Source organism: Nomascus leucogenys, chromosome 8, assembly GCF_006542625.1.
Source record: "Nomascus leucogenys isolate Asia chromosome 8, Asia_NLE_v1, whole genome shotgun sequence".
Classification (NCBI taxonomy): Eukaryota; Metazoa; Chordata; class Mammalia; order Primates; family Hylobatidae; genus Nomascus; species Nomascus leucogenys.
This window is the reverse complement of record NC_044388.1, coordinates 88,904,881-88,931,765: the sequence shown is the minus strand read 5'-3', so window position 1 is coordinate 88,931,765 and position 26,885 is coordinate 88,904,881. Positions and strand designations below refer to the sequence as shown.

At 46.9% G+C, this 26,885-nt stretch overlaps 1 protein-coding gene across 1 annotated transcript in view; it reads right to left on the bottom strand.

The window, feature by feature from the left end:
- Positions 1–437: 437 nt before the first annotated feature.
- The window catches only part of SNX30 (sorting nexin family member 30), a 126,127-nt gene continuing 99,679 nt past the window's right edge, over positions 438–26,885 (bottom strand). Inside the window, exons 7-9 of the mRNA XM_003264007.3 lie at positions 25,212–25,298; positions 11,623–11,775; positions 438–6,654 (exon numbers count right to left, since the gene is read on the bottom strand). Coding sequence (XP_003264055.2) covers positions 6,595–6,654; positions 11,623–11,775; positions 25,212–25,298 — 300 coding nt within the window. The 3' untranslated portion in view covers positions 438–6,594. The remainder of the gene's footprint in view (positions 6,655–11,622; positions 11,776–25,211; positions 25,299–26,885) is intronic.

The window sequence follows — 26,885 nt, the reverse complement described above, 5'->3', positions numbered from 1 at the left end:
ATCAGTAAGTCAAGTTGAGCACCATTTTAAGTATACTCAAGTTCAATGCATTACCATCATCAGGTCAACTTAACTGGCCCTGACTCAGAATATAATGTTGTGCTTTGCTATAGGATAACACAGGAAATCTTTCATGTAGTAAATACCTCGGCTGGCTGTCGGCCTGCCTGCCAATCATGATGGCTACTACACTAGGAAGTTTCTTCATCTCCCCAGATTGGTGCAGATGTAGAAGATGCAGAAGAGGGTAAATTGGGCCTACAAAGAAGTGAAGAAGAATAAAAATAGTTCAATTATATATATTTTTTCCTGTCGCTCTATATGTCTTGATTCTTATAGGCAAACTGAAAACGTGTAAAGAGAAAATAAGAAAACAGAAAAACAGGCACACGTTTTTCTGCCTTACAAAAAGGTACAAATGAGGACATGACTCAAGATAAAGAAAGCATCTTTTATGGGTTTATTGGTCCTTTAAGTTAATTGAAGTAAAGAAACTTTAAATTTACAAGCTAATATTTATCAAGCAATACAAATTCTTTTGTTTACCTCAAAATGTAATACTAATTCCATAGTAAACAACAATTTTTTATACACAGATATATGAAAAAAGTGGACAAAAACCTCGTGCCAGCATCAAAAAGTCAACAAAAAACGATTCTTTTTCCATTTTACAATCTCTGGTTTCCATAACAAACAAAAAAAAAGGGGTGACATTCTTTTTAAAGTTTGGTAGCTTCATGAAACAAAGACTTCCATCTGTAAATAAATCACTTTCTTATCAACACACTCTCTCAAGCACTTTTTTTTTTTTCACAGCTTTTGTTTTGGCATAATGGCAGCATGGAGAGAAGGTAACATTTACACGGCGGACTACATCAATACCTCAGAAGGTTTTTATTTTAAAATTTTAAACGTAAAGAATGACTTTTAAAAATAAGAAGTGACAGTCCATAATGTGGACATGTCCAAAGCTGAAGTTTTTAATCTCTTCTTTAACAGTTAAAATACAAGTTAGAAAGTTTGCTGGCAGTTTATTTCACAGGAATATATCAGATGGACATCATCTCTCAATGCACTCCCAACTCACAGCGATGAAGGGAACAGGCACACAGAAATACAACGGACAGGGAATCCACCAGACAGGACCCAAACCTCAGGGGTGTCCAGGCCAAAAGCGCCATTAAGAGATGCTGGTTTGTTATTGGATAAAGGCCCAGATGAGAGAGCCACTGCTTCATCACACTGACTCACATATTGGTTTGCAATCCACTTTCCTCTCTCCTCACTTCCACATGGAGGAAAAAAAGTGATTTTCCTTTCCTCCTCCCAGTGTCATTTCTGACTGAAGTGTTGGTCTAAGACTGTGAACAATCCTGTCCAACAGGGGTGTTGTTGGGTGTCACCTGCTAGGACCAGCCTACAGAGAGCCCAAAATCACCTGGTGCGGGGGTGCTGCTGCTGACAGAGAATATGCAATGCTCCTCGCCACTGGTGTTAACACTTAAGGTTCTGCTAAAATGGACTAAATTATGTGAGTCAACATCATGTTTTCTGTTTTTGGCATTTCAACCCATGGAGAATTTCTATCTGAAACAAGCTGCTCTGAGGCTTGAAGATACCCCCCAGTATCTTCAAAAGCTGTTCCACAGAATCAGGAGTAACATTTAATACTGTTGTCATCTATAGCATTCTTTGTTTCTAGTGATTTGTCGATGCCGATACTATATCCTCTAAAATCAAAAGTATGCCAAAAGGCACTAATCTTTCACACTTAAAAAAAAAAAAGGTTTTGTGGTCCCTGTGTTTCCTTACATTGTCAAAAATATTATTTGGCAAAAGCAGTCCTTAGTTTTCCCCTCCCCAAAGCCAACCCTAGTGATGGCCCTCACTTTCTTGCTTGTTTCTTTAGGGGGCCTGAGGACTGACTATGTTAGATCTCTATATTATTGAAGCTGAACAACTGATTACATTTCTAAGACTCTTTCTACCCAGGACTTTTAAAACATTAGTTGAAGAAGAATAAGGCATATTAGTAGGTACGGACAAGCTCTCAAAAAAGTAGAGTTGGGCTTTAAAAGTCTGTGCCATTTTTTTAAATTCTGGATTTGTTGATTTTCAAGGGCTACATACACAGAATGTTTATATAGGAGACAAATATCTTATTGGTTTGTTATTTTTTTCAAAGCACTTATTTACAGACTCTCTGTAGTAGTAAAAACTACCTGGAAAACATATTTTTCTGCCACATAGGGTTAGACAGTCATACTCAGGACGTATCTCAAATTTTTATGATGAAGAAAGAACAGTCTGATCCCCTGCAAGAAAGCCCCCACCCCAACCTTTCCAACACAGACAACTTACACACACTCTGATACGTGTAACTGTGAGACCAGGCATCCCTCAAACAAAAAGCTGATAATCTACAGGGTGGGTTGGTGAGAAAATGGATTCCTGGTTTATTCACTGAATTGAAAAAATCACAAGGCAGAACAAGGCAGAAGAGAACAATTCCAACACACACAACGCAAGCTGTGAGGCTGGCCCAGGAGAGAACATTTTCCTCAAATTTACTGATATATGCCTCCTGCCATCTGACAGAGAAGACATAAGAAATGAGAGGGTGTGTCCATCTGCTGCCATCTTGAAGGCTTTTGGAAGTGAGACAGGAAATCCAAACTCCCAACCTAAGTTTGTAAATGAGGGTGGCCAAAGCAGGGTTGCCCCAGCCCCGTAATTGGATCACCCAGTTTCCACAGGTCCTTAAAGTAGGTGTCTGGGAAGGTGGAGTCCAGACTGGTGTGCCCTGTCCTGACCACAGGCAGCCCATCTTCTGAGAGGAATCACCCTCAGTGCAGCCAGCAACCCAACTGGCCAGACTGGAACCCAGTTCTAACCCACCCCAAGACCCAGGGAGAAGAGGCCGACACAGACCTTGGAGGTTGCTCTTGACTTCCCTCTTCCTCCTCTCTCACCAGCTCAAGAGAGAGCGTAAAGAATGACTGTCCCGCAGTCCAATGAATGGTGTCAAAACAGAGCCCGATGCCTGTGATTTCAAAGCTAACAATGGCAGGACCAAGTCACACAAACTCTGGATGTTCCTCGGGCTGCCATCCCAAGAGAGAAATTCCACTTGCAGACTGCCACATGGTCATCGTGCCCTCCTCTAAAGCAGAACTTCCTGTTATTTGATCACAAAAGGCAGCCTCACACGAAGTGAGCAGCAGGTGTGCATTCATTCAACTTCCCCATGTGAAGTGGGAACTGGGAAAACCATTCAAATCAACAACGTCTAGAACACACTTTGGGTGGGGCTGAAATCTGGCATGAAAACAGACTTAGCTTATAGTCACCATGATCTCCAGGTCATGCCGGTTTATTTCAACTAAAGAAAGGTGTCTGGTGAGTTGAAGGAATGACGTGGTGAAATATGGAGCCAATCATCTCCATAATCACACTTTAAGTTGAACAGGAATCATTATAAAACTTTTATTAAAGGTTAAAACCCAACGCTAAGCCTGGCTGGGTGGTATGTTCCCTCCCCATTGAGGAGCAGTGGTTCCTCGCTCTGAGCAGAACAGCCTAGAATGTTCCTATAGATCTACGTTAGTAAGAAAAAGCAGTGTCCATGCTTGCTACAAATCACAAGGCTCTCTTAAACATCATTTGCGTCTCTAAAATCTGCTCAGTTCCTAGGACTCCTCTCTTCTGTCTTCCTCTGGATTTTTAACCCGGATGAATGAAATCTACCACTTTCCAGGCCTGGGGCAGCTGCTAGGAAGGGCCTTGTATTCCACTGCCATGTATTCAAGCCTCAAAACCTATGTCTGTCTGTCTGCTTGAGGTAAAGTAAAAAATAATAATAATAATAAATACTTAAGAGAGGAGTAGTGATCTCAGGGCCACAATTTTGTGAAGCCAAGAAGGGTGGGATGATGAAACCTCTACAAGGCAGTCTTTGGCACAGAAGCCTCCGTGTGACACTTCTAGGGAATATCTCTTTTGTGCTTGGTCAAAACGAAGAGGCAAATGGTTGGGACTGCTGGCCCTCAGAGGCCTGGGGGAGCCTGCTTTACCACCTAACGTCCCCTTCCTTCTGGGCCAGCCTTCTCACCTCATGAGACACCAGCCTGGAGGCTGGGAAGGAATCCTTTCTCTGGAAGGACTATTTCTCCCAGAAAATCTGTAATGTACACTGGACTTCTGGCTCTGCTATCAATAACATGCCAGGAGGACAGAAAGTTTGCCTTGTTCCAGGTCTTTCTGATGTCTTACAGCACAGGGCATCACATGGGGACCAAACAGAGCATGACCAAATCCCACGGTGCCTGCCTCCCTTCAGTGCCAGCCATCTGCCTCTCACTAGGAGAGGGAGTGACCGCGTGCATCCCATGCCCCTTCCCACATCTCCTAGTAAGGAACCTGGTAAATTTTTTCAAGTGTTGCCTTCTTTCCCAACTAACCATTACACAGGAAATGTTTCTGGGTTTTGGCAACTAGCAGATAGTCAGATTTCATTTTCCTGTAACTCCAGTTTTTTCCAAACATTCATTACACTGGACATTTGTAAAGCATACCTTCCCCAAGGCAAAGCTTCCTATGTTCCCAAAGATGAGCATTTGCTGCTGGGCTGGTCTGGTGTCTTCTACCAAATATCAGCAGAAGGCTGTCAGCTCGCCATTAGACACACACCCTGATTCTCCCAGCACAGTATCAGGTCAGACCCAGGCGTCCATACCCACACCAACACGATGGCTTAGAGGTAGAATAAAGCACGGAATCACTCGGGGGTACATGGGTTGTTCTTACCTTTCCGCATCAATGAGTCATTTCTAACTGTACCAAACTGAAAATTCACATCAAAGGACTTGAGAATGGCACAAATAGGGTTTAACACTACAGGCAAGTACCAACTGATTTAAACATTATCATTTAAACTGCAACATTGTCAAACACAATGAAACAGAACCAAGCCATCCTACGCTGTCCAACTGCGGCATCTACAGCACCACAGCCTTGGCCGATGCGAGGATGACCTGCAGTTAAAAGTGGGCTTCAGTGACCTTGACGTGCTGCCTGCTGACCAGTATTTCCAGGTGAACTTGCATCTGAAGCAGCGCCTTAACACAGCTGTTTCATTAAAAATAAAACAAACAAAAAACCACCGCTTATTTGAGGCTCAGATTCGTAGTTTTACTGGGATGAGCCACGGATGAAAGAACACAAACATGACACGTAGCTTCATTTCAGCAGAAAAAAAAAAATGAGTTGGAAGATAGATCCTTGGTGACTGCTTTGTGATCTGAAAAGTAAACCTGGTCATCGTCTGAAATGCAGCCTGTAACCACAGTCAGCAGTCCCCAGGAATCTGGCTGCACACTGAGGAGACTTTAGCTTAGCTGGAAACAAAGGGTTCGCTGTTGCATTTGTCATTTTCGAGGCCCATCCAGGTACTGACTTTCCTTCCTGACCAGGAAATGTTAAGGGTTAAAGCACTTTATGTAGAACATTCACACTGCATTGACAAATTTCGACTGTATCATAACAACACAACATACCAGTCCTCTCACCAAAAGCTTGCCCAGACATTCAGAGGACACAGGAGGAAATGTTAAAGTAGGTATTTTTGGTGAGGTAAAAGGCAAATTGCACAAAGCTGACACTGGGAGTGAAGCTTGGTATATGCCCACTGATCTCAACAATGGGGGAGCTACTCTGACTTCAAGACAATAGATATTCCCTAACAGGTCTAATGCCTGCTCTGATGACAGTGAACAAGCAAAACACTGAAGACCGTCACAGGGAAAAAAAAAAAAAAAAAACAGCACTTTTTTTTTTTTTCATTTTACACAAAAAGTTTCCAATCTGTTGCATTCTAGTGTCAGAAACAAGCTTGGGGAACATTCCCCTGAGCTTCCCAAAGGCATCGCAGGAGGACAAGGACGCTGGCTTGCTCACTCAAGCATGGACACACGTTGACATTGATTTAAATGTCCCTATGTGAAACACAAACAGTAAGACGGTATCACTCATCACAAGCAGGCAGCAGGCCACACTCACAGCTACAGGTACTGTATGTTAAGGACTTGCCAGGGAGGCACCAATGCCTCCTAGTCCAAGACAAGTCAATGCCCACAGAGGCCAATTCCAGAGGGGCCAGGTTTCCACCGAAAGCAACAGCTGCCTTCTGTTCCTGCCTCCTCCTCATCCTTGAAAAGCAGGCCCCGGGTTCTCTCCCACAACTGGCAACTTAGCTGTCCCTAAAGAGGAAACTGTCATGAAGTGTCAGAGCGTCAGCTGCAGGTTGTCTTGTCCCTTGGTTGCAAATTTTCGTAGTGCTTCACTGAACAGGTGCCTTCACAACACGGAGGTATGCTGCTCTTGCTGAGAGATGATTCTAGCCTCACAGACTCCACCATGGAATAAATACTAATTGAAAACCACTGTGGGGTGAAAGGTGGGGGAGGGAAAAATACACAAAGGAGAGATGTTTCTGTGGTTGTTTTCCCAGCGCTGCGTCTCTGGCACTGCAGGGACATTCCGGTATGGGGTGCCAGGCCCTGTGTAGGTAGAAGAGTCTCCGTCCCAAGAAAGAACTTACTTGGCCTCTTGTTTCTCCTGCAGTAGTGGAATAATCGACTCCCACGCCATGAGGCACTGGAACGACAACACACACAGTATCAGCTTTGAGTTTCCGATTTCGGGTCAGCTTCTCAATTCTGCTCTTTCGTTGTCGATCCCGCTGGGTTACCTTTGTCTAATGATGCCTGCATGTGTCATCCATAACTATTACGAACGGGGAGGTAACAAGTGTTTGTTTTGAATGTGTCACCCCATCTTTATGAAAGACAGCAATATCTCTGCAAGGCTTAAATGCATTTATGTTAGTCTGTAAAGCTCATATCCAGTGAATGGAAATGGATTTACTGGAGGAAATTCTTTTCCTTTCAAAAAAGCAGAAAAGAGCCCAAGCAGGAAATCCCTGAAGAGGCCCTAGTATCTTGGCAGGGATGGAGACACTGCTCCAGGTGTGGGTGGCGCTTGTGCAGGATGGAAATCATAGTTGGGGCAGGCCAGCCACCTGACTTGGAGCAGGTGGAAAGCCCACTCTTCCTCACCAACCTCAAGTTTGCTTGTTTGGGCCACACCTGAATCTCCAAAAAGGGAATATGGAAGAGGTAAGCCAGTGTTTATTGAGTTTTATTATGTCCAAACATGGTGACATACTTTACATTAGTTATCACCAGTCCTCACAGCTCCTCTATGAAGGAGAATTATTACTTGACACGTACACACTGATTTCATGGATGGGGACGACAAGACTCAGGTTAAATAACTGGCCCAGACACACAGCTTGTCCATGGCAGAGCTCATGATTCCCACGCTGATGTTCTCTCCACTACACCAACCTCTTTTCATCCCAGATCCTTGTGAAAGGCCAAGAACTCAGAACACTCTGGCATTGTCCTCTGAGAGCAGAAATGATTCTCCCTTTGGAAAGTCTCTTGCATAAAGAGAGCAAGTGAATCACATAAGGCTTCTCAGTAGCAGCCCAGGGGTGGAGGAGGACTTTGTACTGAGTCATTTAGGGAGGAGTCCTGAGGAGGTGGGAGGAGTTTTGGGGAAGTGGAGAGGGGTTCTGAGAAGGCAGGAGGGGTTTTGGGGAAGTGGAGACGGGTTCTGAGAAGGCAGGGAGGGGTTTGGGGGAGGTGGGGAGGGGTTTGGGGGAGGTGGGGAGAGGTTGTGGGGAGGAGTTCTGAGGGGGTGGGAAAGGTTGTGAGGAATGGGAGTTCTGAAGAGGTGGAAGGAATTGTGAGAAGGTGAAAGGAGTTCTGAGGAGGGAGGAGGAGTTCTGAGCAGGTGGGAAGAGCTCTGAAGAGGAATCCTGAGGAGGCAGGAGGAATTCTGAGGAGGAAGGAGGAAGGAGGAATTCTAAGGAGGTGGGAGGAGTTCTGAGGAAGGAGGAGGAGTTCTGAGGAAGGAGGAGGAGTTCTGAGGAGGGAGGAGGAATTCTGAGTAGGTGGGAAGAGTTCTGAGGAGGGAGGAGGAATTCTGAGGAGGTGGGAGGAGTTCTGAGGAGGTGGGAGGAGTTCTGAGGAGGTGGGAGGAGTTCTGAGGAGGGAGGAGGAGTTCTGAGGAGGTGGGAGGAGTTCTGAGGAGGGAGGAGGAATTCTGAGGAGGTAGGACGGGTTCTGAGGAGGTGGGAGGAATTCTGCGGAGGGAGGAGGAGTCCTGAGGAGGGAGGAAGAATCCTGAGGAGGTGGGAGGAGTTCTGAGGAGGTGGGAGGAGTTCTGAGGAGGGAGGAGGAATTCTGAGGAGGTAGGAGGGGTTCTGAGGAGGGAGAAGGAATTCTGAGGAGTGGGAAGGAATTCTGAGGGGTGGGGAGGAGGTCTGAGAAGGGAGAAGGAATCCTGAGGAGGTGGGAGGAGTTCTGAGGGGGGAAGAGGAATCATGGGGAGGTAGGAGTTCTGAGGAGGGAGAAGGTATTCTGAGGAGGGGGGAAGAGTTCTGAGGATGGAGGAGGAATCTTGAGGTAGGAGGAGTTCTGAGGAGGGAGGAGGAGTTCTGAGGAGGGAGGAGGAATCCTGAGGTGAGGGGAGCAGGAATTCTGAGGAGGAGTTCTGAGGAGGGAGAAGGTGAAGTGCCTAACCGTGCTTTAACTTTAACCCGTTACTTTAAATTTTGTCCTGCTTGTCTCTTTAAATCACCTAGCCTTGCTTCTCATGTAAGTAAGACTCTCTCTCTAGCTAGGAAAGCTGGACAAACTCCAATTGACCCCTTAATTTACAAGACACTAGGGCTCCTCACCCAACCCCCTTTCGTGAGGAGTTGGCCTGGGTAAACAGACCTTCAGCATTACAAAGGAGCCCAATTAACTGATAAGGTACCAACACCAACCATGTATGAAGTCTCCCAGAAACTTTCTCCAAGAGATAACAACATAAAACCCTGAGTTCGTGTCCGGCATAGACCCTACATCTAAGTATAATGAAAGATTTAAAACCTTGCACCTGGTACCGTGGCTCTTCTTGTAACCATTTGTCTTTTAAGTTGTTTATGACTATGTAACCATTTTGATTCTTTTGTTCTTGCATGTTTTTACTTCTGTAGAATTATTACTTTTGAGTCCCCTTCCCCTTCCTAAACCCAGGTATAAAAGTTAATCGAGCCCCTTCCTCGGGGCCGAGAGAATTTTGAGCATTAGCTGTCTCTTTGGCCGCTGGCTTAATAAAGAACTCTTAATTAGTCTCAAAAGTGTGGCGTTTTAATTAAATTCGCTGGTTACAACAAAGGAATTCTGAGGAGTAGTTCCGAGGAGGGAGGAAGAATTCTGAGGTGGGAAAAGTTCTGAGGAGGGAGGAGAGAGGCATCCTAGGTCAAGCCGGAAAGAGGAGTGGTGAAATTGCTCCCTGATTCCTCCTTGGTGACTCTGAGGTTAGAGAGGAAGCGAAACTCTGAAGCCCACCTTATATACAGAAGATGGTCTGGGGTCTGTGGCATTCTAGGTCCTGTTCTCTCCCTAGGCCATCTCTTCAGATCTGCAATGGACTTTGTATGTCAGCCATGATAAAGCAAGGCCATACCAGTTTTCTATTGGTCCTCAAATGTACCAAACTCTTTCCTACCCCAGGGACCTTGCGTATGTTGTCTCCTTTACCTGGAATATATGTTTTCCAAGCCTCTGTCTCTGAGACTCGGATGAAATGTTATTTCCTCAGACTGGCCTTTCCTGCCCACTCCACCTGCCCCTCCCACCCTTAGTCTGCATTATGCCCCCTGGTATTTTCTCCCCCAGTTTCCTGTTCTTTTCCTTATCTCACTCTGAAGCTGTGGGCTCCTTTGATGAACACATACCCTCCACAGGGCAGGAATCCCGCTGTTTATCAATTTGGTACACACTGCCCCTTGCACACAGCAAGTGCACAAAAAGCATTTGTTAAATATGTATAGAAGCAATAACAGGCCCCAAGACGGTGGCCCTGCCTGTGATATAGTGGGAAGACAGATAAACACATACTTAAGGCCAGGGTTAGGTCCTCCTGGGACCAGGACTTTAGGAATGCTGGGATTAATTACCAAGGGGAGTGATGGAGACATTTGACACAGTTGGTTTTGTAGTAGTGGGAAGGCCGCTGAACAGCGGAGGGAAGGTGTGGGAGTTACAGAAGAAAGGAACTCTGGTAACAGAGTGCACTACTGTGCTCCAACCTGGGTAACAGAGTTTTTGACCCTGTCGCAATACACACACACACACACACACACACACATACACACATGAATGTATCTGTGTGTGTATATATATGTGTGTATGTATGTATGTATGTACATATATGTATGTGTGTGTGTGTGTGTGTGTGTGTATATATATGTGTGTATGTATGTATGTATATATGTATATGTATGTGTGTGTGTGTGTGTGTGTGTGTATATATATATATAGTGACAGGGTCAAAAACTCTGTTACCCAGGTTGGAGTGCAGTAGTGCGCAATCATGCCTCACTGTAGCCTTGAACTCCTGGCTCAAGCCATCCTCCTGCCACAGCCTCCCGAGTAGCTGGAACTATAGGCACATGCCACCACACCTGGCTCATTTTGTATCTTTTGTAGAGACAGTCCCACTACATTGCCTAGGCTGGTCTTGAACTCCTGGGCTCAAGTGATTCTCGCATCTCGGACTCTCAAAGTGCTGGGATTACAGGCATGAGCCACTGCACCTGGCCTCGCATTGGCTTGCTGGATATACGAATCAAGCAAACCTTGATTGAGGGGACTGGGCTGTAGCCTGATAAGAGTCATCTCTATGTGTGTGTGTGTGGTGTGTGTGGGGGTTGTGCGTGAGGGTTGTGTGGGGTGTGTGGGGGGTTGTGTGTGGGGTGTGTATGTGGGATGTATGTGTGGGGGATGTGTGGTGTGGATGGTGTGCATGTAGTGTGGGGGGTGTGTGGTGTATGTGTGGCATGTAGTGTGGGGGGGTGTGGTGTGTGTGTAGTGTGTGGGGGGTGTGGTGGTGGTGGGGTGTGTCTGTGTGTGTGTGTGTGTGTGTGTGCAGTGCTTAACCTGGGGTCCACAGGTCAAGGGGATCCATGAGTAAAACTTTTTGATAGAATTGCTTTCCTTTGTAATCCTACATCCCTTTATTTTAGGTATTTAAAATCAGTATTTTGAACTCTATTTAAAAAAAAATGCACAGTATTTTGGTGAGGGGTCTATAGGCTTCACCAGGTGACCAAAGGGGTTCACTGCACAACCAAAGTGAAGGACCCCTGTGTACAGAACCCCAACACAGAGTAAAGTAACCCCAAAGCCTCCATTTGGTGGCAGCATCGCTGTGCTGAAGGTCTGACTGGCTCTGGGAAGCGCCAGGCCCAGAGAGCATGGAAGACCAGCGGGCTGCTTCCCCAGCAGCATGTGCGAGGGGAACCCCTGTGAGCACCCCCTCTGCTGCCAAACCCAGCACTGCAGCCACATGGCTGGGCAAGGACATGAAGTGGGAGCCAAGACTAAGCAGCTACAATAAGGGAAGGAGATGAGACTAGCAGGATTCCCAGCTTCGGGATTTCTGGTAGGCCCATGTGAAAGGCTCTGACCATTAGAAGCCAGTCTTGTTGGGCACGCTGATTACCTTCTCATAATACTGGATGTTCTTGTCAGCCATCCCCATGAGTAGCTGCCGGAAGTCCTGCCTCTTGTTGTTCTGCCACCTCTCCATGTCAGCTTTCAGGTCAGCATTGAAACACTCCATCCGATCCTGACATTTCTCGACGTCCGCTGGTACCTGGAAAAGGGAGGCACACATGGGTGCCCTGCACAAAGAACTGACATCTCTTGCCTTGAGCTCCTCTGGGCACACATTTGTCAAAGGCCAAAGCTCTACATTAAAATGCCATCAACACGCTCCCTCCTCTGGAGGCATTTATTTGAAAGCAAAGCCTTGGGTTTTCAAGTCTAAGGAGGAGCTCTGAAAAGGGGCTCTCCTAACCCAAATCTTCAAACCTATCCAAACACAACAGAGACTCGTGGGGGAAACACCCCCATTTACACACAGGAAGAAGAAACATTGCAATTCAGACTCATATGTCTTCAGTTCCTTTTAGGATATTACTCATCCACACTTGAAAGTGTGTGCAGACTTTGCAAATACACAGCATTTGTATTGCCCTGCTATTCTCCTGTGTCCCATATTGGAACTAGAAAAGAGGTAGGTTCTCCCAGATCATATGAACTATTCCATTGCTGTGACATTTGATGATGCCTTTCCTCATTAATCAGAGAATTGCAATAAGACAACTACTGGCCAGCTGCCTCTTCTGAACCCCACATTATAAATAAACTGGAGGCTTGTTTATGCTTTTCCCAATAGCAGATACTTTTAAATGGAGAGTTAGAGAAGTCTGAGAAAATAGGTGGAAAGTTATTTATGCATGTCAAAAAAATCTGAAATTCAAAGAAGAAATATACAGCAGGCTATTTCAAGTTTTTCTTAAAGAGGTTTAGAAGACTTTCTCAAAACGGAACTAAGTCACTTGAAGTTTCACAACTTTCACTTTGCTTTGGTGAATTTCACTATCCTGTGCAGCCGGAGTTTGGGCTTTGTGGCTGCAGCGCTTCCCAAAGCTGGCTTCTCTCTCCTAACTCAAGCACTCCTCTGGGCCCTGATGGTGGCCAGGGAGCTGACATGCCCAAAGCCAGGTCAAACCCCTGACCTGCCAAATGTATCCCAACCACAAGTGAGGCCTTGTATGTTTGGTATGCTGGGGCCCATGAACCAAACTGTCCTCAAGCCATGGCTCACCACTGGGAGTCCATTTCCACCAATTGGGGAGGTTTATACCCAAGCCTCGTGGGCAAGGAGCTGACCCAGAATGATGCCAATGAGAAAGACAGGCCTGAGGGAGCTGGACACCTTCAGGGTACTCAGCCATCTTCTCCACAGACCACGTGGAGATGGCTGTAGAACACAGGAGTCAGGGAAGAGACATGGCCAAGGCAAGCAAATTTGAATGTGCCTGACACGGGAACTAGACATGGGTGAAACCAGGATGAGCTGGAGAGAAAGAGATAACTAGACACTCTGGGAAATTTAAAAGCAAGGAATTTTTCTGTTAAGATGGAGAAAGAGGCCTTCTACAAAGCACATAAGCTTCTGGAAGAGGGAAAAAAAATACTGGGCTGAGTGCAGTGGTTCATGCCTCCCAGCACTTTGGGAGGCCAAGGCAGAGGATCGCTGGAGGTCAGGAATTTGAGACCAGCCTGGGCAACATAGTAAGACCCCCATCTCTACAATAAGTAGGATGTGGTGGTGCTATGTTGTCCAGGCTGGTCTCAAACTCCTGGCCTCCACCGATCCTCCCACCTCGGTCCCCCAAAGCACTGGAATTACAGGTGTGAGCCACCATACCAGGTCAGAGACTGACTTTTTCTTCTGATGCCATGATTTAAGTCTCTTTTGCCTCCTCCCAAGACCACCCATTACTACTGGTTACCTCAGGAAAAACTGAAACAAAAACCAGAGTATCCCAGTCTTGCCTCTCCAGAGTCACTCCAGGAATCAGCCTCAATGGAAAGATACCCAGCGAGCCAGGGTCTCTGGCTGGCCTCACCTCCCCACAGGCACAGGCCAGTTCCCTTACCCGTCTCCTGGCCACTGCTCACATTTGCATTGGGGGGAGGGTGCCTATGAGCAACTTCCTGTTTGCTTAACGAAACTTCTGCTGTGAGGAGAAAATGGAAAGCCCTGGAAAGAGAACCTCACCGGGACACGTGGAGAAGAGGGCAGCCAGGGTCTCTGAACTGGAGGACTTTTTACAGAGGAAAGATTCCCAGGTTTAAAGATTCCCAGGACTGTTCTGGAGATGGGAACTCTGACTGACCCATAAAAATCAGGGTCTAAACCACGGCTGTGGGTTTTATGACTGCCTGAGCCTCGGTCTGGGAAGTATTTGGCTTCTCAGTTTCACAACACATTCTGTGCTTGGCACTGAGGAATACAAAAGTGCTCGGGTCTCAACAGGCAAATCTTGTCTCCCGTAACCTACAGTCTAGTTGGGAAGAAACAGGAACATGCCTAGACACTGAGGCGAGATATCGTAAGTGTTGTCGCTTCCCCTGCAGCCCCCGTGATAAGCATGCTGAGGAGGATGGAGAGGGCAGCCAACCTGGGAAGATCGGGCCTCACGAAGGAAACAGCACTGAGGCAGCTCTTTAAAGATGACAGATGTGAGATGTGTGACCACTCGGAAGGCACTCCAGAGTGGCAGTACACGCAAGGGACAGAGGAGAGAAGACATCAGGACCCACCGCAGGAATCGTGCACAGGCCACAGGGCCCACAGAGGCATGGAGAGGGAACCGCAGCTCGCAAGATTGGCAGAGGGTGGCAGGGGATGAGCCTGAGGCTTATCCCAAAGGCCCGGTTTCCTGAGGCCCAGTTAACTCATGCCCACTTCTGGAGAACAGAAAAAGCCCCACACTTCCTCCAGCTGCAGTGGACAGCTCTAGAACCAAACTTCCAGAGCTTAGCTTGCACACCCCACCTGCCACTTACCAGGTGTGTGGCCTGGGACCTGGCCTCAGCTTCTCTGTCTGGCTAATAATATCCTCCACCTCACAAGGTTGTCATGAGGCCAAACAGGCTAATATGTGTTAAGTGCTTTATGGCGTCCTAATTAGGAAGGGGGAGTTGGGCTGGCAGGACCAAGCGAAAGCAAAAAGAGAAGGCAGATTAAGCTATACTTCTGCTTTTCTTCATGGTCCAGGACACATAGCCTTCCTGCACAAATATTAATAACACAATCTTCCTGCACCCACCTATCACCAGACCCTCAGTTAATAGAAAAATGCAAGTTTGCTCACTGCAACCTTGGAGTTATCAGCACTGCACGAAGCCCTCTTCAGTACACAGCACAAGCACCATTCCACGAAATCCCCAGCAAGCCTTTGTTTCCTGGTAGTCAGCTCCCTTCTTGCTGATCTGCCTGTTGCACCCTTGCAATGTATTTTCCTACTTTCTCTAATAAATCTGTTTTTCTTTACCTATAATTGTCTTGGTAAATTCTTCTTACGCCTGCAACACTGGTTCCAGATAGTCATTGCACACCTGTGACACACTTGTGCCTGGCATATAGTAAGTGCTCAATAAACATTTGTCAGCTCATATCAGTATCAATATTATAATTTGCTGTTCACAAAAGATAATCTATCCCTTGCACAGCTCAAGCTTTATTCCACGTGTTATAAAACAGGTTTTCATCTTCCAAATACAAACTATATTATTATATGTTCTCCCAAACATTATGCCACCCTTTGCCAATGCTACTCCACCCTGAGATTTCATTAGACACCAGAGATGAATCATCTCCAAACTACCTATTAGCACGAGATTGCACTGGGCACCCTGGAACTGGGGTTGTGGGTCTAACACCAGAAGGGAGAGGATGGAGTAAACCAACCTGGTGGAGACAGAACTGACAGATTTGGCAACTGGCTGCCCATGAGAAATAAAATACAGGGAGTCAGAGAGAAGCCTGAAGTTTCTAGTCTGGATGACTTGGGTGACACTAATGCCACCAAAGGCTCAGAATGAAGGACAGGTCCACAGATCAGAGAAAGGAGGGAGTTGCAGCCAGGGGAAGAGTGACACCTCCCTCCACAAAGCGGGGTGAGATAACAAGAAAACCAAACACAGCTCTTCTATAAAGGCTTATGGAAAAGAATACACAACCAAATTTAAAAATGAGCAAAGGACTTAAACATATCTCCAAAGAAGATAAACAGTCGGCTGGGCGCAGTGGCTCACGCCTGTAATCCCAGCACTTTGGGAGGCCGCGGCGGGCAGATCACAAGGTCAAGAGATCGAGACCACCCTGGCCAACACAGTGAAACCCTGTCTCTACTAAAAATACAATAAAATTAGCTGGGCATGGTGGTGTGCTCCTGTAGTCCCAACTACTTAGGAGGCTGAGGCAGGAGAATTGCTTGATCCAGGGAGGTGGAGGTTGCAGTGAGCCGAGATCACGCCACTGCACTCCAGCCTGGTGACAGAGCGAGACTCCATCTCAAAAAAATAAAAATAAAGAAGATAAACAGTCAGTGAGGACATGAAAAGATGCTCAACATCATCATCACTAGTGAAATGCTAATCAAAGCCACAATGAGATAGCACCTCACACTCATCAGGATGGCTACTATCAAAAAAAATAACAAAAACAGAAAATAGGCAAGTTGCAGCGGCTCACACCTGTAATCCCAGCACTTCCGGAGGCCAAGGCAAGTGGATCACCTGAAGTCAGGAGTTCGAGACCAGCCTGGCTGGTCTCCGGGAGGCAGAGATTGCAGTGAGCCAAGATCACGCCACTGCACTCTAGCCTGGGTAACAGAGCAAGACTCTGTCTCAAAGAATAAATAAGTGTCGGTAAGAACATGGGGAAACTAGAACCCTTGTACATTGTTGGTGGATTGTAAAACAATATAGCCACTATGGAAAACAGTATGGAGATTCCTCAAAAATTTTAAAATAGAACTACCATATGATCCTGCTGGATTCCACTTCTAAGTATATATCCAGAGAAATTGAAAGCAGGGTCTCAAAGATACTTGTACACACGTTTATAGCAGCATTATTCACAGTAGTCTAAAGATGAAAGCAACACAGATGTCCACTGATGAATGGATAAACAAAATGTGGTATGTATATGTATGTGTATGTATGTGTGTGTATGTCTCATATATATGGGATATTATTCAGCCTCAAAAAGGAGGGGAATTCTAACACGTTACAACATGGATAAACCAAGGACATTACACTGAGTGAAATAAGCCAGTCACAGGACAAATATTATATTATTCTAGATACGAGGTATCTAGAATGGTCAAAGTCATAGAGACAGACAGTAGAACATGAGTTTCTAGAGTCCGGCAGGAGGGGGAATGGAGAGTTGTTTAATGGGTCAGAGTTTCAGTTCTGTAAGATGAAAAGAGTTCCAGATACCGATTGCACAACAATGTAAATGTGCTTAACACGACTAAGCTGTACACTTTTAAATGGTTAAGATGGCAAATTTTATATTCTGTATATTTTACCACAATATAATCTTTTTTAAATATATGGAAGGAAAGGTGGGGCTGAGGGAGGCAGGGCCCAAGGTTTGAACTCACAGAGAAGCCAGCATGTGTAGGGTTAATAAAGGACTCAGCAAAAGTCACTCAGAAAGGCAGAAAGGTGGGCACAGAAGGAGGAGGTGGTGAATCAGAGAGAATAGAGCCAGAGAAGCCCAGGGGTGGCAGGAGTTAGAAGAGGATGGAAGGATTAAAAATAAGAAAATAAGAGGAACTGGGGTGAGCTGTCTGTGACCAGCTTGTGAAGTTCCCCAACTTGAAGAAGAGGAGTGCGGGCAACTCACACTCAGGCGTGTATTCTTCTCGCCTTTGATTCTTTTTGGATAGTGTCTTTGTAACAATCAATTCACTGACCAGTAACACTAAGCATTCTTTTTCTTTTTATTTTTTATTTTATTTATTTTTGAGACAGGTCTTGCTCTGTTGCCCAGGCTGGAGTGCAGTGGTGCAATCACAGCTCACTGTAGCCTCAATGTCCCAAGCTCAAGCAATCCTCCTGCCTCAGCCTCCCGAGTAGCTGTAACTACAGATGCACACCATCACACCCAGCTAATATTTTTATCTGGAGTAGAGGCGAGGTCTTGCTACCTTGCCCAGGCTGGTCTCGAACTCCTGAGCTCAAGCGATCTTCCCGTCTTGGCCTCCCAGAGTGCTGAGATAATAACAGGTGTGGGCCACCACCCTCAGCATTTCCTCTTACTTCAATGTTTTAATTTTCATGACTGAGGTATTGTTATGGTTGTGCTACCATGCATCTGAAGGATGTTGACATGGCACAGCACTGCTAATGGTTGGGTGTTGCTTATCATGACACCAAGGAAAAATATCACCAGATAAGACCTCAAAAGACAAAAATTTATATAGAGGGGACAAAATTGCATTTTTCACATTGGTTCTCAATCTCTCATGAGAATTTCCATTACAGAATACAGGTTGTTAGTGCAATGACAGAAGAGTCACGTGGATGGGACTGTGCATTTCTGTGTGCTGGGGAACGGGACAGTAACTTAAATTCACTCAACATTCATTTAAAAATGCATTACTCAGTGAGCCGAGATTGAGCCACTGCACTCCAGCCTGGCAACAGAGCAAGACTCGGTCTCATAGATAGATAGATAGATAGATAGATAGACAGATATAGATAGATAGATAGATAGATAGATAGATAGATAGATAGACAGACAGACAGACAGACAGACAGACAGACAGACAGACAGACAGAAAGAAAGTAGATGGATGGATGGATGGATGGATGGATGGATGGATGGATGGATGCATTACTGAGCTCCTTCCACGTGCCATGCATTTCCAGGCCCTAGAACAGAAATCTCAACCTAAGTCTCCTTCTTGGAGCTGGGTTGGAGATGTCACATTATCTGCTCTCATGATAGTAGGTTAGGAAAATCTCCAAAGACTACACAAGACAGATATAATCCCAAAGCGTGGAGGAGAGGGGAGCTTGTGGCTGCTGTAGGACAGGCTCCAGGACCAGTGACAGCCACATGCTGCTGAGTGAGCAGGGGACAGGGCTCCCTAACTGGCAATGTGTGAGTGGCAGAGAGATTGGTCCTCTGCCCTCTGGGAAGCCAGAGCCCCCAGGCTGGTCACCTCCAGCTTCCAGCAACTGCGTTTTCAGTGTCTGTTTGAGCTGCGACGTGAAAACAATGAGACAGGGTCAAGTTTGAAAAGAGGCCATGGAATTGGGCAAACAGAAAGTCACTGGCTCTGTGAATGAATGCTTTTTTAATAATAGATAAAAACAAACTTCAGAGAATGGCCAGTGGGGAGTGAGGGAGGGAGAGGTGAGGGCATGAGATGAGGAGCAGAGAGGCTGACAGCAAGAGAGCCACGAGCTTGCCTGAGCGATGACACGAGAGTGAAGCCCCAGGGAAGGCCACAGCACTCTCCATGCCTGCCTCGGGAAAGGCAGGGCGCCCCCTCAGGGAGCACAGCTGCTGGGGCCCGCGCCCTGGGGAAAGGTGCCAGCTTTGGAGCCAGATGCACCTGGACCCCATACTGGCTCCACCATTTGTTGACTTTGGCACTTAAGTTCCACGCTTCCCCTGACCCCGGGCCCCCATCTGTCACATGGGAACCACTGCACTGGCAGAGGGTGGCTGCGGTGGGACTTAAGTCAGCTGAGGGGATGGGGGAGTTCCACCTGCTCTGGCTGGAGGCACCTGGTCTTCTGCCCCACGCTGAGGGTCCTCACTTGCCAGAAGGGTCTGGAGACAACAGACACCAGGCCCCACTCTCCGGTCTGCGGAAGCTCGGTATGTAGAAGTCTCCCTGCTGCCAGTTTACAATTGGGATTCTCACTTCACTACCCGCCGCCACGTCTTTCCCATTCTAGAGCATTCACTATCCTGGTGGTTCTAAGAGCTGTCCAAGGTCTACAGCCTTCAAGAGGTTTGTCCAGAGAGCCCAATTTCCACTTTCCCTCTGCTCTTCTCTCAACCAGAGGGGCAACAGCTCTGTGCACCTTTCCATCCCAGTCACCTCCACACTACACACCCACTCTTCCCACACCTATGCCCCACTCCTATCCATGCCCACACTCCCCCTAAAACATCACACCCGCCCCCACACACCACATACCCCACATACACCACACGCCCTCCCTACACACCACACGCCCTCCCTACATGCTATGTGCCCTCCCTACACGCCACATGCCCTCTCTACATGCCACATGCCCTTCCCATACACACATCACACACCCACCCCCCACACACACCACGTGCCCATCGCCCCCCACACTGACACCCCAGGTCCCCTCCACACGGCCCATCTCTCCTCATCTGCACTCCAACACCACTCATTTAAACTTCTTCAGCTGGCACTACACCCAGGATGAGGCTACCTGTGGGTCAGGGCCTAAAACAGCACCCCGCTTTTTTTTATTTACCTTTTGAAGATAACTAGGAATTTTGTGAAGCCTTCTCCCTGGCATCCCTTCTTTGTTCTTTTTGGAGCTAGTTATATCGAGTGTATTAGCACTGAAAAGAGTCCAACGTGGAAGACAGGAAAAGGCAAGAGCTCCCTCTCTGTTACCCTCACTGTCATTCGAGGGTGTGGATGCTCCTGGTGCCATTTAAAATGCAATTCCTCAGCTTCTCCTTATCTTCTGTAAGAGCTCTGATGCCCCCCACCTTCCACAGCGGGTTAGATTCTAAGGTGTACACCAGGCTACGGCCCAACAGGTCCAGCAGAAGGCAGCCAGCCCCTACTAAATAAGTGCATGTCGCTTCTCCAACCTCACAATTAACATGGAGAAGGCCAAGTCTCCAGAGTCCAAAGCTCCATCTGCCTGGTAATCACCACCCCAGTGTCTGCTGAGCTTTCTCCAGCCTCAGCCCAACCACAAAGCACAACTTTGCATTCTAGGACACCACCATTCTTCCCCAGCTCCAGAGGCCTCCGCACCCTCTGCCCTCAGCACACGCTCCTTCAGCCCAAGACGTCCTAGGACTCCTCTAAGAGGATCACCCCACTTTGAAATTCACAGGGAAGGTTGTGGAGACACGTGAGGCCACTTTCTTCTCCTGGGTTACAAAAAAAGTGATCAGATTTTGATGCTACTCCATGACTCCACAGAAATCAACTTTCCCTCCTTATCCGGCGCAAGTTTTTCAAGGTTTCACCTGACAATGAGGTAAGCCCCCAGACTCCCTCAGATCTTCTGTTGGCCATGCCCATACCAGGGGCCCTCTCCTCCCTGGCACTCCTGCGACAGTCCCCTGAGCTACCTCGCTCCTACCATCAGTTCCCAACAGACCTGGCCGAGGCCTTGGGATAGAATCAGCCCTAACCCACTTCTGAATTCCCGGCTTTAAAAAAAAAATCTCATCAACAGCAGCTCTGGCTTCATGAGCTCACAAGCACATCAGGCAAAGCACAGCAAAACCTTAAGTTGCTCATTTCCTCGGCATCCACCAAACCTCCCGATGGGCTGTCGGGGAGGACAGGTGTGTGGAGGGCTAGGAAGGCAGGGGAAGCTTGAGGACACAGGAAACAATGTCTAAAACGCTGTGTTCAGAAAAGGGACTTCTTAAAATATGTGACAGCAAACCCAGAAAACAAAGTTCTCCGCTCACATTCCTACTGCAGCCAGTGTGGACACGGGAGGCTCCTCCAACGGAGCATCTGTCACTATGTCAGACACTGTGCCGAGCACTTTATGGTATCACAACAATCACGTGTGTGAAGCAACCGAGGCCCACAAAGGCTGAGGAGATCAGTGCAAGCTGGGGCACAGCTGGGCTTTGAACCCAGGTCCATCCCATTCTAAATCCTGTGCTCCAACCATGCTAGACTTGGACAGGCTGCACTCTCCTCTGCCCACCAACACAGCTGCTGCCCCAGACCCAAAGGCACCAACGGATTTCTGCTGCTGCCACTGTTACATTACATTCTCTGGCACACCACCAGGACAGTCCATTTTGTCTTAAAAATCGCAATTGCTAAATAAGCAGCAAAGTGAATGTGGCATGGCTCAACATCCCACCAGGAAGAGGGAAGGTGAAGACGGCCTGGCCACGGTGTGCTAAGAGAATGCAGATGTGTGTTCAGGACTGACTAGACATTTTCATGGACTGGGGGAAATCCTTAGCCTTTGGTAAGAATTCCCGTGGCCAAGAGGATGAGCCATGCGGGTAAGTGGTGTCTGGGAAGGCGGAGAACAGCAGCAGCCAAAGATTTCCGCAGCATGGGGAGTGGACAGGAATCACCCAGACCCGCAGGAATGTGAGGCCAGGAGCCCTGGCAGGCAGCTGTGGGGGTATGAGGGTGCCAAAACCAGAGTCTCCCTCTGCTCGAGACTGCTCCAAGCCTGGTGTGTGCTTCCAGCAGCCAGCAAGCCAGGCACGGTTAAGACTTAACTCAGCCTACTATTCCAAACCTTCAGTTCCTGGCTTTGGAAAGGAACGTGTCCTGTATAGGGCTGAACATATTAAATGACAGCATCAGCCTCTGAGAAAGCTCGTATTCAGTGCTGAGCTTGTACAGATGCTATTTACAGAACTACATACATGACGTCTTTAAAATGCAGGATCCTCGGTTTCCAAACTAGGCCAGCGGCAGAACTTGTTGGTTCTCCTTCCCTCCCTAGCCGAAAAAGTGACTTCTATTTTTCCTTAAATATTTAACTGATACATAAAATTACATACATTCCAGGAGTATGACGTGATGATTTGATACACATACACACCGTGTAGTGATGATCACAATCCAATTAATGAACACATCCATCACCACCCACACTGTGCATGGAATCCCCAGGATTTTGTTCACCTTATAACTGAAAGTTTGTACCTTTTGACCACGATTTCGCCATCCTGAGTCCTGGCAACCACCGTTCTACTCTCTGTTTCTATGACTTCAACTTTGTTAGATTCCACATATAAGTGAGATCATGCAGTTATTTGTTTTTCTGTGAATGACTTCTATCTTTACATTTGCGAGCTAAATGCAAACTTTTAAAATGTATACAAACAAATCATCCTATGTCATCCCTTTAAATCCCTTTGTTGAAAGGAAACTTTTAAAATACACACAAATAAATCGTCCTATGTCATCCCTTTAAATGAGACCGAGACATGGCTCAGCAGATGACACCATGTTCCAGAATATCACAGGCCAGCTCAGAACTCATCAGTGGGGCCGGCCATAGGCAGGCAGAGGACAGCTGTGTGCACATGGCTCTGCATTTCTGTTGTCGCCTCCCTTGTGACAGACACACAGGATGGAAGAAGGCCGACAGCCTGTGGCAGGAGGAACCAGAGGGAGGGCGCCAGCTCCATACGCTGGGCCAGTGACCACAGTTCCAATCTTTCATCTGCCTTTCTGCAGATATATGCAGCCTTTATGCTCTGGTGTAGATCACTAGGGGTGATGCTGGAATCAACACAACAAACATGCACAGGATGGAGAGCCACTCGGCATCAAAGAGGCTAGGCAATTTGTCCAGCTCCTTTGTGCCTCATTTCCTCACCCATGAAACGGGGAAAGAATAATGCCTTCCCTCTGGGCCTCAGACGACCACTGCAGTGATCCTGTGATGCAATTAACATTAAAGACACTACACAAAGCCAAGGTGTGTCATTTCTGAGGTGTGGGTTTCAAATTCCAAAGCTGGTTCCTTTCCAGGTATGTCTTGGCATGGCGGCAGCAGCAGGAACCATGGCAAAGAAGGAAAACCCCAGCAGCTCTGATGTGAAACCATTTCCCTGAAACGCGAGTCCCGGCTATTATCTTACTAACGTTCCCCACCCTCACCCCCTTCTTTGAAAACAAACACACCTTCCACTTACAAACCAAAAAGAGGCAGAGTGATGGAATGGTAGGTGGCAAGATTCTAAAGTCAAACTGCAGGGTACCATCCTAGCTCTGCCAGTGCTATCTGTGTGACAGTGGGCCTTGGTTTGCTCATCTCTCAAATGGGGATGATAATGGTACCTAAACCTCATGGTTGTGATATGGAATCAATGAGATCTTACACATACATGCACATATACACACACACAGTTGTCACCTCGCTATCTGGTGGGGTGGGGTGGGGATCGGTTCCAGGACTTCTGAGATATCAAAATCTGTGAATGTTCAAGTCCCTTACATAAAATCACGTAGTGTTTGCATATAACCGATGCACAGCCTCCCGTATACTTTAAATCATCTCTAGATTACTTATAACACCTAATATAACGTAAATACCTTGTAAATCATTGTTATACAGGTTGGGCGTCCCCAATCTGAAAACCCAAAATGCCCCAAAATCCAAAACCTTTTTTTTTTTAAGATAGGGTCTCCCTATGCTGCCCAGGCTGGGGTGAAGTGGCCATTCACAGGTGCAATCATAACACACTGCAGCCTCTAACTCCTGGCCTCAAGGGATCCTCCCACCTCAACCTCCCCAGTAAGAGGAGGCCTGCCTATAGCCAGCCCCACTGATGAGTTCTGAGCTGGCCTGTGATATTCTGGAACATGGTACCATCTGCTGAGCCATGTCTCGGTCTCATTTAAAGGGATGACATAGGATGATTTATTTGTGTATATTTTAAAAGTTTCCTTTCAACAAAGGGATTTAGAGGGATGACACAGGATGATTTGTTTGTATATATTTTAAAAGTTTGCATTTAGCCCACAAATGTAAAAAGGTGGTAATCTGGCTCAACCCATTCTGCAATCCCACCCAGGAGCAGAAGACACAGCAAGAAAACCTCACTTCCACCCCCTATGATTCCATCTCCAACCTGACCAATCAGCACTCCTCACTTCCTAAGGCCCTACCCACCAAATCATCTTTAAAAACTCTGATCCCCAAATGCTCAGGGAGAATGATTTGAATAATAGTAAAACTCCAGTGTCCCATACAGCTGGTTCTGCATGAATTACTTTCTCCAATACAATTCCCTTGTCCTGATAAATCAGCTCTGTCTAGGCAGCAGGCAAGGTGAACCTACTGAGCAGTTACAAACACTGGAGCCAGAAAGCATCCTAGACAAGCTAGATTAGTGCTGCTTGAACTCTGTGAAGTAAAGGGCCACTTTTTGTTGGCTTTTGTTCCCCAATTCAACCAAGTTGTAGTCCTGCTGTGCAGAACCAGCATGCAGCTTGCTCCACACGCAACTCCTCACGTGAGTTTAACACGCTCGTCTTGAGTGTTCAACACAATGTGTTCAACTGGTTCTACAGCAACATCAAATTCCTATAGAAGTTTCCAAGTGCGTCTATACTTTCCTCATCATGGATTGTACAGTTTGTGGGCCTATGAACCACACTTTGAAAGCACAGATCTAGCCTATTCTTTCCTCCTCTCTGCAATGCCATTTTATGGAGCAAGGAACTGTCAATGAATGGCAGAGCTGTAAGTCTTTAAAAAAAAAAAATTAGGCCCAGGAAACAGTGGAAAACTCAATCCCAAGTGAACACTAGGAACTCGCAGAAATAGGACAGAAAAGGGAGTGAAAAAGGACAACATCATCAACGTAGCCCAGCTGGCACTGACCACTCTTAGTCATACAGATCTAGAGACGAGAATTTACTTAGCACCAGCAGGGAGACTACAGCTTTGCAGCCCTTCCCAGGTGGCTTCCCTGACCTTGGGGCGGTCTTCCTTCCGCAGAGCCACAGCTTCCAGTTTGGCTTCGTACTCTGCTTGAACTTGGTCCCTCTTCTTCAGTACACTCTGTGGGAGGCAGAGGAGAGAAGCATGTAACACTGAGTCCACAAAAAGGCCTCCCACCCCCAGGCGATTGCTTCTTTTCCCCCATGCCTCCCCAAATCAAGGCCTACCCCGGGCCCAGCCATGTGCTTCTAGGACAGTCTGGCCATGGCAGAAACTCTGGAGGAAGCAGGGGAAAGGAGGGAAGAGAGGAGAACCACTCCTGAGGCTGGAGTTTCTAGTAAAGTAACTAAAACCTGATGCTGAAAGGAAAGAAATTCTAGGGAAAGGCAAGTAGAGGAGACAGCACCCATCCATTGTCACACTGCTGGGAGGACTCTCCGCGTCACTGTGTGCAGCCAGAGCCCAGCTGTGCAGAAATGTGGAGCTTTGCAGGCTACAATGCTGGATGTTCTCTGAAATCTTAAAAGGAAAAGTCTAAGAGAACTCTTCACTCTTTAATTCACTGAGTGGACCCCTAGTGGACTGATCTGTTCATTGATTCATTCATTAGCCACTTATTAGTCCTCTACTCTGGTCCAGGTATAGAAAGAGCAGAGAGATGCACTCCCTACCTGAGGGGTTCAGTGTGACAGAGGCTCAGACACAGTATGCGCCTGTATGTGCTAAAGGGGCTATACCTGTGCAAGTCCAGAATTCCTAGAACCATGCAGCCAGCCCACCAGAGTGAAGGCTCAATGGGCCCCAAGAGAGCCAGCCCTGGATGGGACAGGAGTGAGGCAAGCCAGGCATCCGGGGTGCAAAATGTAAGGAGACACTCCCTCTTTGGCCCATGTGAGTACAAGGTTGGCACCTGAGAGTGAATGCCCCCGTAAATCTGTGCCCGGGGCTCCCCTCACTTAGTCCGAGCTCTGCTGCTATGAACCCACTGAGCAAAACAGAAAAGCTTGCAGTAGACCTTCTAGAAAGGTATCTGTTTCATCAACGGGTTTCTTTTTTCTTCCTTTAGTAGAATCACAAGTGGCAAACCAAGAGTGATGAGACCTTTCTTTTCCACTAATTCAAAAGAAAGAAATTGCTATGAAAGTTTCTAATCATGCACTTTCCCCATAGGGGACCTTCCAGCAGAGTGTGCAGTCAAAGCAGGAAGGAGTCACTCCTTGGCTAAGCACGGACACCCCATATCCCTGCCTGTGCTAAAAGGTGACAGACAACTGAAGAGTTGAGAGTGCTGTGGGTTCAACCTTCTAATGGAATATGTCAAAACTGGGAACCTCAAGTATTCCTCTGAAAAGTTTGCTTTGAGAAGTGTTTTATCATGAAATGAAAATGAGGTTAAAATCGCAATAATTTTTCATCAATTGCCACTCAGCTGTCTCCTAAGTACCCTGACATTCCCTCCCCACACTCATTCATCTTTGAGTAGGAATATTTACAGTGCTGTTCAATGGAACTTTCTGCTATAATGGAAACGTTTTACAATCTGCACTAATCCAGGAACCACTGCCTGCACGTGCCTATAGAGCACATGAAACAAAGCTAGCAGGACTGGGGAACTGGATTTACATTTTTATTTAAAGTTACTCATTTGAATTTAAACTTAAATAGCCACATATGGCTAGTGGCTACCATACTGGATGACATAAATCT